Source organism: Ciconia boyciana, chromosome 4 (assembly GCF_034638445.1).
Source record: "Ciconia boyciana chromosome 4, ASM3463844v1, whole genome shotgun sequence".
NCBI classification, from domain to species: domain Eukaryota; kingdom Metazoa; phylum Chordata; class Aves; order Ciconiiformes; family Ciconiidae; genus Ciconia; species Ciconia boyciana.
The window spans coordinates 61,666,219-61,681,578 of record NC_132937.1 but is presented as its reverse complement, the minus strand read 5'-3'; the positions used below and the strand labels follow the sequence as shown (position 1 = coordinate 61,681,578).

Below are 15,360 nucleotides of genomic sequence, written 5' to 3'. Positions count from 1 at the left end.
GTTACAGACTCAGAAACAGAGGCATATTGAGATCTGTCACTTTTGTCGTATTCCCATGACACAAAATACAGCTCTATTAATTGCATACGACAATGCATGCAAAATTATTTTATTTCTTGGACTTTGAAGATTATTAATCAGACAGATATTTCTGAAGATTAACATAAAATACGTTATGTGGTTTCCCTGGAGGTAGATAGAGGTAAATCTTCAGACTAATGCAGACTTTTTTCTACCCCTATACATACTACTGCTTTCATTGGTCATGTCTGATGTTCATTCCACTTTCCTCCATGAGTGCTGTGTCCCTTTCTTACATGGTTCTTCAGCAGCTGGAGAAAAAGCTCTGCTGTCAGGCACCCACAGGGATTGCACAAACACACGTAGTGGAATGACAGACACTATGAAAACATTTTACTAGCCAATAGTTATATTCCATTAGCTCTATATGTGGTTTAATTGGGATCAAATGGAAAGAAGTTCTGACATCCAAGGACACCCTATTCAAATCAAAACGTCCTACAAGGAAGTATATTTTACTCTGAGTTAAGGAATATATAATATACTTTCAAGGTAAGTGAAGCAGTGAGAAAAAAAGTAGTAGCCTGTTCTGCCCTAGCGATCAGTTTTGCTGTTGTAGCAATAGAGGCAGTCTATACATGAAATTCAGTACAAACAGGGAGGATGAACACAAACACTAGCCCCAAACTGAGACAGCATATGGAGAACAGCATAAAAATGTGCATACAGGCCCAGCTTTATGGCAGAGAAAAAATGTTAACACTTTGTGTTTTAATTAGCGTGCACTAATATGAACTAAACAACAGTATTTAAAAATGTTTTAAAAAATTAGATCAGAACATAAGCATCCCTATACCTAATACTTAAGTGTCTCCAGAAAATTCTTTACCACTTGTGTATTATTAAGTTATATGCAAATAATTTAAATATTTGAAACAAGAAGATTAATCCATATTTATAATGAATGCAGAAGTATTTTGTTCAAATACATAGATTAGGACTTGCCTGTAACAGGGATCTTGAAAGAACACATGGTGATTGCTCACTAAACTCACAGAAAAAATCCTAATTCACATTTAAGAAAAAAAAGACAATTCAGGTTAATGTGCCAATTTTTATATATATATACATACACACACTTACACTTTTATACACACACATGCGTTTGCATTTTTATATATACACATATATATACAATTGTGTAAATACACCTATGTTTTGTATATACACTCAGACATACATATAGCATAGCTTATACAAATTGTAAGAAAGTAAGCATGAATAATTTGAACAAAACAACATACTATGAAGCTAAAAATATTTTTTTCTGCAATTACTTATATTTAACAGAACAAAAGGTTTCTTAATTTTCTTCTTTGGATGCAACAATTAGAAGAATGATAGTATAGAAAAAAGATGCTGTGAAACTGTTAAGATCACAACATAACTGAACCAGGTATGTAACAAAACTGCAATGTTTAACTGGTACCAGATGCTTCATGCAAACACTGCTTTCATTAATTTAACAGGAAACAGGAAGACAAAAGATTTTTGCTTGATCTTCGAACTGCTGTAACTGTGGCTCTTTTCTCAGTCAGTGAACACGTGTATGGTAAAAAGTATTTCAAGCATTTAAGTGTCTCCTAATAAATGTAGGCAGTAACTGAGAATAACATCACTTATTCAGGAAAGAACATAAGCAGGTGCTTAACTTTATGCCTGTTCAGGGAATTACATGCTTAAACAAACATGTATTAAGTGCTCTCTTGTGTTACAGGCACATATGCAGAATAGTGCTTACTGAATCTGAAAAAAATCAGGAATATAGCAAGGAATTATGTTCTGCTACTGCAGATGCAGCTCTTCAACAAAGAAAGAGTTACGAGGAAATTAACTTGCTTGTGCTCCGCCACTAACATGCATAATTATTTAACAGATTATGGGAAAAATGGGAGGTTTGAGATGAGAAAAGGTCTTTGTCAAAAAAAGAAAAATATAAGTATCAGGAAAGACAGCAAATTTTAAAATTGCACACGACAATGGGAAACAACATACAGCTCAAGTTTTTTCTCCAGTGAGCAATAGCATGTATATACAGAATGATTTTTTGCAAGTTACATTTTAAGATCTAATGCTTGGCTATAAATAAGAAATATTCGTGCTTACCAGTATACAGTGCAAATTAGTTAAGTTGACTACTTCACATACAGTTTTTATTCGGTCTATTAGTTTGGAAAAATAATTGACCATTTCTTCCCTTTTAATTATTTTTGCATATCGAGGGAAAGTTGGTGGCAGCAATCTCTGATTAACAAGGGGCTCAAAGCCCATCATAATAGGATGATCTAACGAAGGAGGCGGGGAGAGATAGAGAGAGAGAGAGAGAGAGAGAGAAAAGCTGCATATAAGCCATGTTTTCAGAACTCACTTCAAACTTGAAAGTATAATACAAATTATTCAATTAGCTAAAGTGAACTTTTTAACTGGCAGTTAACTTCCAGAGACACTAACTACCCAACTGAGACAACTATTACTATTTAAAAGCACCCAACTCTAAACACCGCAGCATATACCTGTACAGACAGTGAGGTGGTGTTCCCTATTTTAAAATGGTATATACACTGATTCGAAGTAGAATGCACTTAATCAAAAGTTCACATTATTTCTGGCTTTGAAGTGACAGTATTGCTTTCAGAACCATCATTTAGTGAAATAGAATTAAGATCAAACAATGCAAATCTGTAACAGTTTGTATAATTAGTATTATTAGTTCAAAGTAAATAGCGATTTTTTAAAAATACACATAGATATTAAAGTTTATCAAGACAGCATAGTTAAGAAAGGAAAAAAATGGTAAAATTTGATACATACCTCCTTTAGTGGTATCATTCTGTGCCTGGATACCATGGTGCAATGAATTGTGGATGGCAGAAAGCAAGTCAGCTGCCTGAGTCATTAGTTTCTGAGCTTCTGCAACTGCACTTGTCTGAAAGGCAGGTAACGGTCATTCACATCATGAACCAACATATTTTGACTACAGAATTAATGCTAGTATCAAAAAAAGAATGATATTAGGATTCTAATGTTTCTACACAACCAGTTCTGGAAAAAAAAACCCCAACAGATTTTTGTGCAATAAAGTGTTCTTCATATTTTACGTATCTATACATACATTTAATACTGTATTTTTTGCAGTGTAAGATAAGCCTTAACAATAATTACAACTGAAAGTCTAGTATGCACTACATGCAAGTCCTCTACCTTTGGGTTTGAAGAACTAGCAGGGGGGCAACAACCCCCACAAAACTCTTCTGCCAAATGAGGCAGAACTCCAAACTACAAAGAAGAAAAAAATCTCCTATCATGAGAAAATGCAGAATTTTTGAGAATATAGACAAAACACAACCTATCCACTGAAAAGAAATCCCTATATAACATTAGAAAATACCAGATGTCCATTAGAAATCTTGATTCATGATCTGCTGACATGCTGAATTTTCTGTTGTCCTATGAATCCAAATCTGTTCGCAAACTGGGTACCATTTAAAATAGCTCTCTGTAAAATCTAAATTCTTGTTTTAAAAATACTAGACTAACAGTCCCTGATGGAACTTCAAATATTTGAAATCTCAAGTCAAATTGAAACTTGACTTTTTAGAAAAAAAGATGTTTAAACTCCCTGAAGATTTAATAGAAGCTGAACAAGATCTGTAGCTCTGCATAACATATGTTCACGTATTATAGCATCCACAAATCTACTAAAAGAATAAGCTGCTAACCAGATCTAATTCAAATCAAAGTAGTTCATAATGTAAATAACTTATACTTTAAGTAATCAGACTTTAGCAGCACTCAGATAATCTGATTTTGCACAGATTACTAACTCATAGCAGTTAACAGACAGAATTTGGTTGTACATCAGTGTAGATCACTTCTATGTCACAGTTTGATTTCTGATATAACGAATGGTTACACTCAGAATGCAATTGTTCTCAACCACTCAATCACTTTTTCCTCAACACTGATGTCTATCAATGATACTTGCAGCTGACTTTCAATCTAATCAGGGTCTTTTAAACTGTACAGTATGCAGCTGCTCCAACAGCAAAATATGTGGGAGAGACTCCATGCCACTTAAGAAACTTGTTTATTTCTTTAAGAAAATGGAAATAACAATAAGCAATAAAAAGATATTTATCCTTGTAGAAAGAAAAAGCTCTTCAAGCAAAAAGCTTTGTTTTATGTGACACGTGATTCTACGCCTTTGCCCTGAAACATGCAGTTCCTTCCCCCCTCAACAATTAGGAAATCTTATATTCAAAAAAGCAGGCAAATTGCATGGAAAGCTGTTATATTCCTCTTCTCAGACAAAAGAAGTCTAGATACAAATTCAGTATCACATGGAAGGAAAAGCTAAAAATTCTCTAAAGATAGACAAAACACTGCCCAATGTCAGGTAACTCCACAGAAGCAGACTGAACTCCAGAAAGAAAAGTTTTGCTCATGTGTGTGAAAAGAGTAATCTAAAACCCATAAATATTTTTCTTTAAGCATTCTAGAATGAATATTCTGTCTCTCTGCAAGGCTGTAATAATGTCAGCTACTAGCCTTCCCTGTGTTTTCTTTAAAAATGAACAAAAACTGAATGGCTGCCACTGTAAGGCCTTATCTAACCCTCTACCTGCAGCAACATCAATTTGAATCAACAGAATCTACAGAATAATTGCTTGACCTTAGCGAATTTAAAAAAATGAGTATTTCACAGGATCACAATGTGAACACAGAAACACCAAATCAATGTACCTCTTTTTTGGTAAATGCTATTAGAACAGTCAGTAGTACCCGGGTGAACTTGACTCTGCTGAACACAGCTAAACACTGTTGATGCTGTAATAAAAAAATACTGCAAATTACTAAGCAGTATACATTAAATCCTGAAACTTATTAAAAAAATTTTATAGATTTATTGAAATATGCTCTCTAGTCTTAAAAATATGGTATCTAGTATGATTCTGAAGAAAAGTTATAGAATTTATAGAAGAAATCTGTACTGCTGTCAGAAAAGCACTAACACAAAAAATACTAAGATACTTTGGGTAAAGCACAACCACTGGCTGTAGAGTTATCTCCTATGCAAACGCCATTCAAATCTCACCTTAAGGGAACAACCACAAATTATTAAACCGATTTTCTCTCATTTTTGCTGAAGATCTATATTAAAAGTAATTTCTGAAGAAAATAACATTACAGGGGAAGGAAACCCATACCCTTCTAAATCAACCACATCAACTACATCAATTATCACTTTTTCTGGCAAGAGCTACACTGCTTTCACCTTCTTTCCCTACTTTCTCCCTTGACAATAAGGCTGCCAGCAGCAGTAAAAGCTGCTGGGAAGGAACTGAGTGAAGAAGGTACAGGACAGGTAAGACCACCTACTTTGCTAATGGCTTTTTTCTTGAGAGGTAGGTGCATAAATGGCAGCATTGCAGTAGCATCACTACTATGCCGTTGGGATCGATCCAGAACTCTAGCCCTTCAGAGCATGAAAGCCTACCTGCTAGCCTGGGATTCACTCAGGGCCATTTTTAGAGCAGCTCAGATACGACAGTAGTAGCAACATTGGTGACACACATTTCACACAAGCTGGTAACTAACTACTGATTAAAGTAATGCTGTACTAATCCATGAAATGCAGAAAAAAAGTAAACAATTCATTACTTCAAGTTCAACTTCCGGATCTCTCTCTTCTCCTTGTCGACTTCGAGTGCTCTAGAAGGTAAAGGAATTTCAAATAATATATTAAAAATTGCAAAGGGAAGCTACTGATAAAATCCCTTTACCCTCTCCAGAACATCCATCTGCTAAATAACCCTAAAAATCAGTTCTCAAGTTCAAAACCTCTTAATATACAGTCTAGGTACTTGAATGATCCAAGACTCTCCTATAGTAATGAGACCTATCTCAGTCCACTCTGCAAACAGGCAAGGAAATTACATGAACATTTTATATTGTAAATTGTGGTAAGTGAAGATTAGGTGACTTCTTTAACATCACATAGTGTATCTGTGTAAGAGCTGGAAGTTAAATACAAACTTTCTGTGCCTCAGCCCAGTGTTATCTTCCACATCATGATTCCACCCATTACTAGTGAAGCAACTATTAAAGAGTTTAGAAAAGTCTGAAAACTTCACCGTCTTTATCTAGAAGGCAAACTACCAGCATCTTACACAAACCATTATGGCAGTTCTTAAAAAAAAATCCACCATTTAATAACACAAAACCACTGCATTCTTCATAATGCAACTCCCTCCCCCAAACCTATGTTAAGTCACTTGAAGTATAATTGACAAGGCAAACGTGAGAAAAATACCTTCACTCGTCTTTGCATGTCATCTTCTACATCTTTCAGCATACCTGGAAAAGGCACAGTACAATTAAAAGCTGAGAAGCATTCCTAGGTACACCTACACCACTCAGGGGAAAAAAGTTTTGCAGGGAAATCAAGTTTTGTAGTGCTTTACATACCCATTAGCCAAACACTAGACAAAAAAACAATCTCATGAGGGATGGTGGGGATGTCATGCAACAACAGATAAAACAGAGTACAACGTGACTGATCCAAAGCTAAAGCGTTCACACATTTTCTCAAAATGAATCAATGGAAAGCTCAAGTATGTATCAAAATAGTGCATCAAAAGGCTAACATACATAATTATGTATGTACTTAATAACATACACATTCATAGCTTTAGAACTACTAGACTGCTTTTTCCTCATAAGTAATCTGTTTAGATCACAACAAATTGCAAAGCGGAGAAGCATAATTCAAGCAGTGCACTTTCCAATGGTTTGTATCTATCTCAGACCTGGATAAGTTCACGCCTAGCCAGTTGGCTGGCACATCTAAAACCATTTCTTCTGTTTCTCAGGCATTTAACAAACAAACAGCTGAACCTTTTCTTCAAGGAAAAATCATCTGATGTTTCTTTTTACCAAGCCACCAATTTTCACAAGACTAATAAAAAAATCTAACATCTCCAATTCTTACCGGTTCATTAGGTTTGGCTGGAAGTAACCAACACGCTCAAAAGAGAAAGAGGCTGATAGACAGATACACAGAAAGCACAAACTGTACCTGTAACTCTGAGATCTGTCACACTGTTGGCCATTTTAAATCCGTAAGTCATTGACTGAAAATCTTCCTAAAAAATAAAAATCAAAGAAGCAATAGGTAGTGAAATATAAACAATAGTAGTTACATTTTCGAGTTGGGGTTTGGCATTTTCTTTTTGTTTGTATGGGGTTTTTGGGGTTGTTTTCTTGCTGTGTTTCGTTGTTTTTTTGTTTTGGGGTGTTTTTGTTTAACTACACCAAGTATAAAAGTCTGGTTTTATTCTGCGCAACTGAATACACCCATGGTGTGGGTGAACTTCCTGCCCAAATCCAGCTTGAGGTAATTATTTTCTGCATAAATCCGTAATACCAGTATGCCCTTCATAATTTTCATCAAGTGCCACCTTATCAAAATGTTATCAGAACTATGAATGCAAAGTACTATTTAATCAATTTTAGATATAGTCAGTAAGAAGTGACTTCTCCAAGCTCAGAGGAAACAAAAATTGCTCTGAGCACCGAAAACCAGACTCTGATTCCATTGCTAGATGGACATCTCAGACAAAAGACAATCATGGTTATCTAAAGTAGAAAAATAAAAAATTAAACAGGAGGAAAACCACAAGTAAAACTGTTTTAAAATGGTCAGCCACAAGACTTGCATTGCTATTTGAGTAAAATATTTATGTGACTCTAACACTCAGGCAAAATACAGAAAGGAGCATGCAACACCTTCATTGAAGAAAACTGTGTTTTAAAGATATCAAGCCTAATACTTTTAGGAGGATAAACTGCTGCTCCTACAGTATCCTTGAATCAAACAGTAATAAATTTCTCTAAGATACTGTTTTATTTGCATTACGGAGCTTCCATGTAATGTTACATATTTAACCATACGAGATACTGAAACACATACCTCTTCAAAAACAGCTGCTTTGTTAACCTTTTCTCTGGCAATATCACAGATTTTTAGGATCCCTAGAGCAAAAGCCTTCATAGCAGGATCTTCTATGAAGTCTGGATTATGAATATAAAGGCAAGTGAATACCGTCTGTGCCAAGGAATGTCCCTCTAACCATGTTATCTAGGGAAATGAAAATTAAATGTTTTACTCATGACAGCCAAGGCCTCATTTTTATATGTCCATTCTTCTTCCATCTTACTGTGCTTCAGCGAGTCATTAAGGAAATCCCTATCATGGCCACCTTCCATCTAGCAAAAAGGGCAAGAGAAGGTCTCTCTCTCTCTCAACCTTTAACCTTTGTCCATCTGCTGGCTGTGGCAGGCAGTCAGTTACTAAACCCTAAACACTATCAAATTCTGGTGTTGGGTAAACCTCTTCCACAAAGTTCAGCTCTGATGTCTCTGACTCAGATGTGACATTAATTTAAGAGAACATGAGATTTATAAGCTTCCTCTATTTAAATACAGAATGAAAAACACAAGTGGCTATGAAACAACTCAGCAATATTCTGCATGCTCTCTTCTACAGCTTATAGCTTCTTTTCACGATCCCCTCTCTCTACTACTTTCACGCTGCTTTAAGCTACAGGGAAAGCTTCAGTAATTTAAAACATTATTTCTATCTTGAAATAGCATAAAACACAGTAGAATCAAATTTCTAATATGACCACTGTCCCTTTTCAAAAAAAAGTCAGTATTGGGGGTGGGGTGCGGAGAAGACGAATTATGTTACACCATACCAAATATACAGTGACCTTTACATGTCTTTTTGGACTAAACTAGTTTGAAATGTTGTTTTAAAGACTGAAGTAATTATATTGATGTAATTTTAAAGAGTATCTGAAAATAATTTGTACCATTTACTGAGGAAATTAAGACATATCCATAGAAAAAATCACAATTAACAAATAACTGATAATTCACTTATTTCCTTTCTAAATTGATTTAGGTATTTTATTTTCTTTCTTCAAAATGCCCCTGTAAGCTCAGTCAATATTGGCTGTACAGAAATGAACAACAGAGTGCTACCAGTTACTGCACACTCACGTTCCAACACAGTCAGACACTAATATACGGCAGGCAGTCAAATACCATACATTTAAAAACCACAAGTTATAAAACCTTTTTACATTATTCAAAATGCTACTAGTTCTCTTCCATAATGATTTCTTATAACAAAAAATCCAAAAATCAAAGTTATGCCTCTTATAACAGGCAATGCAAATACCTAAATGGAAATTAAAATACTAAGTATGTATTTTCTGCTTGGTCAACCTTTTTTCTTGAGTTCTACTGTTTTTTCTTTTTTAAAACTAGATTAAAGGATTATATTTTGAAAGCAAAAACATCTAATATTAAAAGCAGAGAAATGCTTACCAAACAACAAAAACATGTATCCATTATTCCTACCAGCTCAGGTGAAGTGAGATCCTTTATTTTAATGGTGCCATCCTTAGAAAACAAAGAAAGAAAAAAACCTAAAGACTATGGAAGCCTATAGGCAAAATACAACTTATTATTTATACAGCCAAAAAGGAAATGACGATTTGGTTAAGACCTCAGAATATTTGTATTCCACTAGCTTTACTCATCAGCTTCATAATATGCCTCAGATTCTGAAAAACTTTGCTTTCACACCAGTTGAACACTGACCAAACATAAAGCTATTCAAAGAGAAAGCTAAAATAAAATTTCTGATTTATGAGTAGCCAGTAAAAGTTTAAAACCAGTTAACTGTCAACACTTAAATCACAAAATAATATGTATAATCATAATAATGATTGAACAAGGAATAATATGCAGGACAGATTCTTTGAAGACTGTTTTTTACACTGCAGATACTTGTACAGTTTTACTGCCCTGAAGGTCAGGACCAAGAAGGCAGCAACCCTACTTCTTTCATTTTATTTGTCCAATGTATGCAATTCTGCATACACTCTGCATGACTTAGCCAATATTTTACATAGACTTCTCTTAGTCCATTCAAAAGAAGGTCCATGGTAAAAATTAGTTTTTCCTCTGTGAGTGCATTATTTTTTCCAAAATAACAGAAAGTCTTTCAACCTCCCTTCTCCAATTTATCTTCACTATGCATCAAAAGTTAATCATTACTGTCAATGTTGTTAAATTAGCCAGCTTCTGTTCAATGCTAATGAACTGATAGTCTCATAAAGTGTTCATTTCCAGCTTTTGTAAGGAAGCTGGTTTCCATTCAGCTTAAAGAGGGACTAACCAATACATCTTCATATAAAAGACACATTTCGGGGAAGCACAGAGTGACTTACAAAAACATTTCTGAAATTTATTTATCTGAGGTATCGGTACCCACAATTTCACAGTACTTTTCACTGGAAGAGTTAGCGTCATTGTGATAACGTAGGTAACAAAAAAGGTAAACAACACAAGCTCTTTCTTACTTAACTATCCAAAATTAAAAAAAAGAAAAAAAAGCAATTTTAAGTAAATATTGAAAACACTAATTATGTTGAATTGTGCTTAACTGCAATTCGATAAAACTGTATCATACTTTTACAGACAGTGTAGGCAAAAACAGGAAAGTCCCACGAACCTTAATAGCTTGCTCAAAGTTAAGAACCTTTCTATTAACTTGGTTTCCAATCATACCAGCATCCATCTTGGGATCCATCATTTCAATGGCAGACATGGCTTCGAAAAGACCAAAACTAAGAACACCAATTAAAAAAATGTTCTGAATGTAATTATTTTATTTTATACAAAACAGTCTTCACAAACCAATGTAAAAGAACACACGATGACAAACTGAGTACACTGTGTTCTGGCTGCAGACAATTAGGTAAGATATGTGAACTTTACTACTGATCTTTAGAGACTGTGGTTTTCAGGAATTTGAGAATCTTTCAACAAGTAAGAAAGAGAATAGATGCCTAAAAGTAAAAGAAAACTCTTAGCCTTTTTTTAAAGCTGAAGAACATTCCTGAGCCACATATCCCATTACTAAATCTATGCACACTTTTTTCTATACACCTTATAATGACATAGCGTCTTTTTAAAGATCACATAACATAATAAACTGGTATTACGTGAACAAGCTGGTTTTTATTATGCTATTTTCAAAACCCCAAGTAAGATATGTTCCCCACAAAGTAATGACAACATACATGACAAAGACTGACAATAATATACATTGAATATACCAACTTTGTTTAAAATGGGCATGTTAAAAACACTGATACAAAAAACCCCCCAGCACGTGACAATGGATCTCTTGTAGTCAGGGCATAAAAGCTTGCAGGAGAACCATGCCAAATGAAGACTGGTGTACAGAAGAAGGGATATAGTGCCTCATCTTTGGTACATATGACATTCATAAGAATGCTGCACAAACCTTTATTATATGAAAAAGGTTATGGCACATTCTAATTTTGGGAAGCATATTTCCTCTGAAATGCTCTTACATATAACATTATACCTCAAAAACGTGCTTTGATTCCACTGAGTAACTACTTGGTGACATCCTTGCACACATTTTTAAGCAGGTTTGCGTTTCACAGCATGCTTCTGTGTTCTGAGCTATTAGTCTTAAATAAGCACTTTTTAAAATGCAAGTGAACAGACTCATGTGGCTATACTTTTGTCTTTAAAATATTTTTATCTCATGTCATTCTTTAATGAATTCAGCAAGATTTTAGCACATGCTTTTTTTTTAAATACATTTTTTCTTAATCTGTAGAACGCTCAGTTTCCGTTTTAGCATGTCATTTAAGAGCTATGTTAAAGCACATGGAGTGTTTATCCTAAACTTGTTAGTGACATTTGAGGCAACCAAATCTAAAAGCTTTAAGTCTTTCTGGCATTTTTTAAAAGCATGTCCATATAAAATAGTTCAGTAGGTTCAGTCGTGTCAACACCACTGATCATAAGATGTCCTATAAACTTCTAAACTACACTGATTAACTGAAAATGTAAAGTTATACTGGCACCATCAGAAATGTTCACCATTCATACAGGTGCATCATCTACATACTGAGGACAAATGATATTCTGAATACTTCAACTATTTTATTTAAAGCAAAAGTTTAAAAAAGCTTAGCTGATACTGCATGACTTGCTTATTCGTAAGCATTAACATATTTGCGCTAATGCTATCTAAAAACCAGAACTATCCCACAGGCATACTTACAGCTTGTCATGAAGCAGTTCTCCTAACTTCAGTTCTACAAAGGAACAGAACAGGATAAATAATTACAAACATCCTTCTAGCACAACTTTCCAGGATAGTGTTGTCACTCACCAAACTGTCTTATACTGAGAGAACAAGGTGTGGGAAGCAGAGCATGTTTCTACTTCACCTTCATTTGCTTTTACTTACAAAGCACTTTCAAGACTGAAAGGCTAAAAAAATGCAGTTGTTCACTGTCTTTCCTCATCCCTCTCTGTTATTCCAACAGTAAAAAGGGTTTTAGAATTACCAAATAGTAGCATCTGAATAGCCTGGAACACAGGACAGCAGTTTTCTCTGCTCCTTTATGCAGATGTCTAATTTTTTCCAGACGAGTTTACTGAAAGGCTTGCTTTTCCTCATTATTTTTAATGAAGCCTTTAGGTGTATTTGATGGGTACACAAATCACGCATCACTAACATACAGGAATTATTTGACAGCATAAGGAAATTGTGTTTATCATTATGTAATATTGTGTGTGGTAAGTTGCAGTTTTATACTTATTTTTCCCTAATGTCATCATAAAAACAGTTGAAAAAATGAAGTCTCTGTCATGATAAACTAGCACTAACATCTAATAACAATAAAGGCACTGTATACATGGAAGCCACTGCTTCCCCGTGACTGGGATGTACTGCATCTCCTCAGAAGCTCAGCCTTGTTTCAAAGATGAAAAATGATGTGCTGACCAATTAAATGAATAAATCATTGGACCCTATAGATCCAAAAATGTACAGGAAAAAACAGAGTGTTGATTCTGCATTGATGAATGAGGTTTCCATTTGGCAGAAGAGATAGGAAGAAATCTTTGCAAAGAAAAAAAACAGGTGCAAAAATGCATAATGACTTAAAATGATAAAAAAATTTATTAAGAAAGATATTTATGTAATCTGGAAGAGGAAGCAAGGTGAGGTTCCTCTGATATTTCCAACCTCACAGTACGTTAAACACAGGGAAACACAGAATCAATGTAGTCCATTCATCTGGAGCTTGAACCTGGGTCAAACTATTGCTTAAAACACCTCAAAAAACTACGCTTAGTCCTCCAAAGGATTCCAAGTTTTCTCAGAACACAAGCAATACAACTCACCTCTACAAGCTTCTTCAAAATCCTGGGTTATATCTATCCAGCTTGTATTACTCTTTTCCATCTTGTCAGGCATACCGAGTTCCCATCCTGAATCATCATCTTCTACCGAAGCTTTCATAACCATGATACTGCACCTTTAAATCCGTATTAGAGACACTGCACATTACGCATAAATTAGAGAAAGTGCTTCATGGGAGTAATTTTTTTTTTCAAGAATCAAGTGAGAAAGGGAAACTAACTAACCTGATTTCATTTAAACAGCTACCATTACATAAAACCAGCCCAAAAAAACTTAATAAGAAAAATCCTTTTAAAAAAATGTTTTCTTATTCAGCATTTCTCTACAACTAGCTTGTAGGCTATGAAACCTCAAAAACCGAGGACACCAAAACTTTAGGAGTACAGAGCCATAATAAAGTGTGTACTGTCAAACTAGGAATAAAACGGGAAACAACATCAAGAAATTATCTCTTACAACAGCTGTACATATCACAATTTTTTTGTTGTTTCACACTATTAGAAATACATGTCCTCCCACTGCTTTGTGAAAGGAATTAAAAAGAGAGAACCGTAAAACTGACTACACACAAGTTTGTTAATCGTACAAAGTGTATCCAAACAAATTTGTGAAAATGGACATATTTCCTCCGACTTCTTCAGCAGAAAGTAATATCAAGATTACTGCAGCAACGTTAAGCAACTTCAGACTGGAATATAATTTTTTTACTTCAGCGAGTAGTTATTTCAAACTGGTTTTGTGCTTTCGCAATCTCATGATATGGGGGGCAGCCCTGAAGAATTTTACGTTTTGCCAGTCAGTCTGCCTTTGAGATATCAGCAATGCTAAATCTCCCCTTATCTAGTTGGAGATCTTGCAAAAGACACCTACGAGCCCGGCGAGCTCTAAACAGCTTAATCAAAGCCGCCACGGAAAGGCCTCAGTGACATGAGCATCCCAGACATCAGTGATTAACAAAAACAAAGGGGTGGGGGGGGTGGGGGGAGGCGTTAAACGGATTTTTAAAACTAGTCCAGGAGTCCCTTCGCCCAAGCAATGCTCAGCTTCCCTTCGTCCCCTGTCAGTATGCCAGTAGTTCTCAAGCGACCGCAGGGAATGCCAGGCTCAGCGGGCTAGGATGAGGAAATATGTGGGAAACGAATTAAAATAAATGGAAATCACGCTTAAATTCCAGACATTAACGCCAGCACAGCCAGATCCTCCCGGGCTCTCCCCTTTCTGCAGGTCACCCGTCCCCAAACCCGGCGCTGTTCCCCGCCCCGGCCGCCCCGCAGCTCACAGGGCCCTGCTAAGGCACGGGGCCGGCGGGCAGCCTAGCTCCCGCCGAGCACCGGGCACGGCGAACGGCCGCCCGCTGACAGGCCGGGCGGCTCCTCCGCCCCGCCGCAGGGGAGGGGCCAGCGCGGCGCCCGCCCGCCCGCCCCACCGCGGGGCACCGGTGCCGCGGCCGGCCGCCCCCGAGGACTTCCTCCCTCCCTCTGCGGGGCTGGCTCTCGCTGGGGCCCCGGAGAGGCGAGGCGAGGCGGGAGGCGGTCGCGCTGCCCCCGGTGGCAGCAGCACGTCACCCCCCTCCCCGCACCCTCCCCCGCGCTGGGGGCCTCACCCGCCGCGTCCGGCGCCGCCGGCCCGCTCCCTTCAGCCCTCCGAGCCTGCCTGGGCCGCCGCCGCGCACGCGCAGACTCAGCGCCGCCGACACTAGCCCGGGAACCCGGCCTCCGGGTCCCGGCGCAGGCGCACAGGCGCTCCTCCCCCTCCCCTCCGCAGATGCGCATGCGCCTGACACCGCCAGCGGCGGGGGGCGGGACAAGAGGTGGGGAGGAGTGCGAGAACGGCAGATGGCGGCGGCACTCGGGCAGCCACTGCGTCTGCGCCGTACGCTGAGGGAGGGAGGGGAGGCCTGGCGGGCCGGCCGAGGGTTCCCCGGAGCTCGGTGGCGGTGAGGGTACCAT

General features: G+C 37.3%; 1 protein-coding gene across 7 annotated transcripts in view; it reads right to left on the bottom strand.

Annotated features, from left to right (window-relative positions):
• NAA35 (N-alpha-acetyltransferase 35, NatC auxiliary subunit) overlaps positions 1-15,360 on the bottom strand; it is a 36,600-nt gene that overhangs the window by 13,389 nt on the left and 7,851 nt on the right. Inside the window, exons 1-14 of one of the 7 annotated variants that reach the window (XM_072859305.1) lie at positions 15,015-15,116; positions 14,282-14,523; positions 13,393-13,526; positions 12,263-12,296; positions 10,670-10,784; positions 9,478-9,552; positions 8,054-8,221; positions 7,160-7,226; positions 6,395-6,438; positions 5,743-5,793; positions 4,825-4,908; positions 2,893-3,007; positions 2,188-2,366; positions 1,027-1,086 (exon numbers count right to left, since the gene is read on the bottom strand). In XM_072859305.1, the coding sequence (XP_072715406.1) occupies positions 1,027-1,086; positions 2,188-2,366; positions 2,893-3,007; positions 4,825-4,908; positions 5,743-5,793; positions 6,395-6,438; positions 7,160-7,226; positions 8,054-8,221; positions 9,478-9,552; positions 10,670-10,784; positions 12,263-12,296; positions 13,393-13,516 (1,116 nt within the window). In that variant the 5' untranslated portion in view covers positions 13,517-13,526; positions 14,282-14,523; positions 15,015-15,116. The other 6 variants (XM_072859308.1, XM_072859306.1, XM_072859309.1 and 3 more) reach the window with 6 other exon arrangements.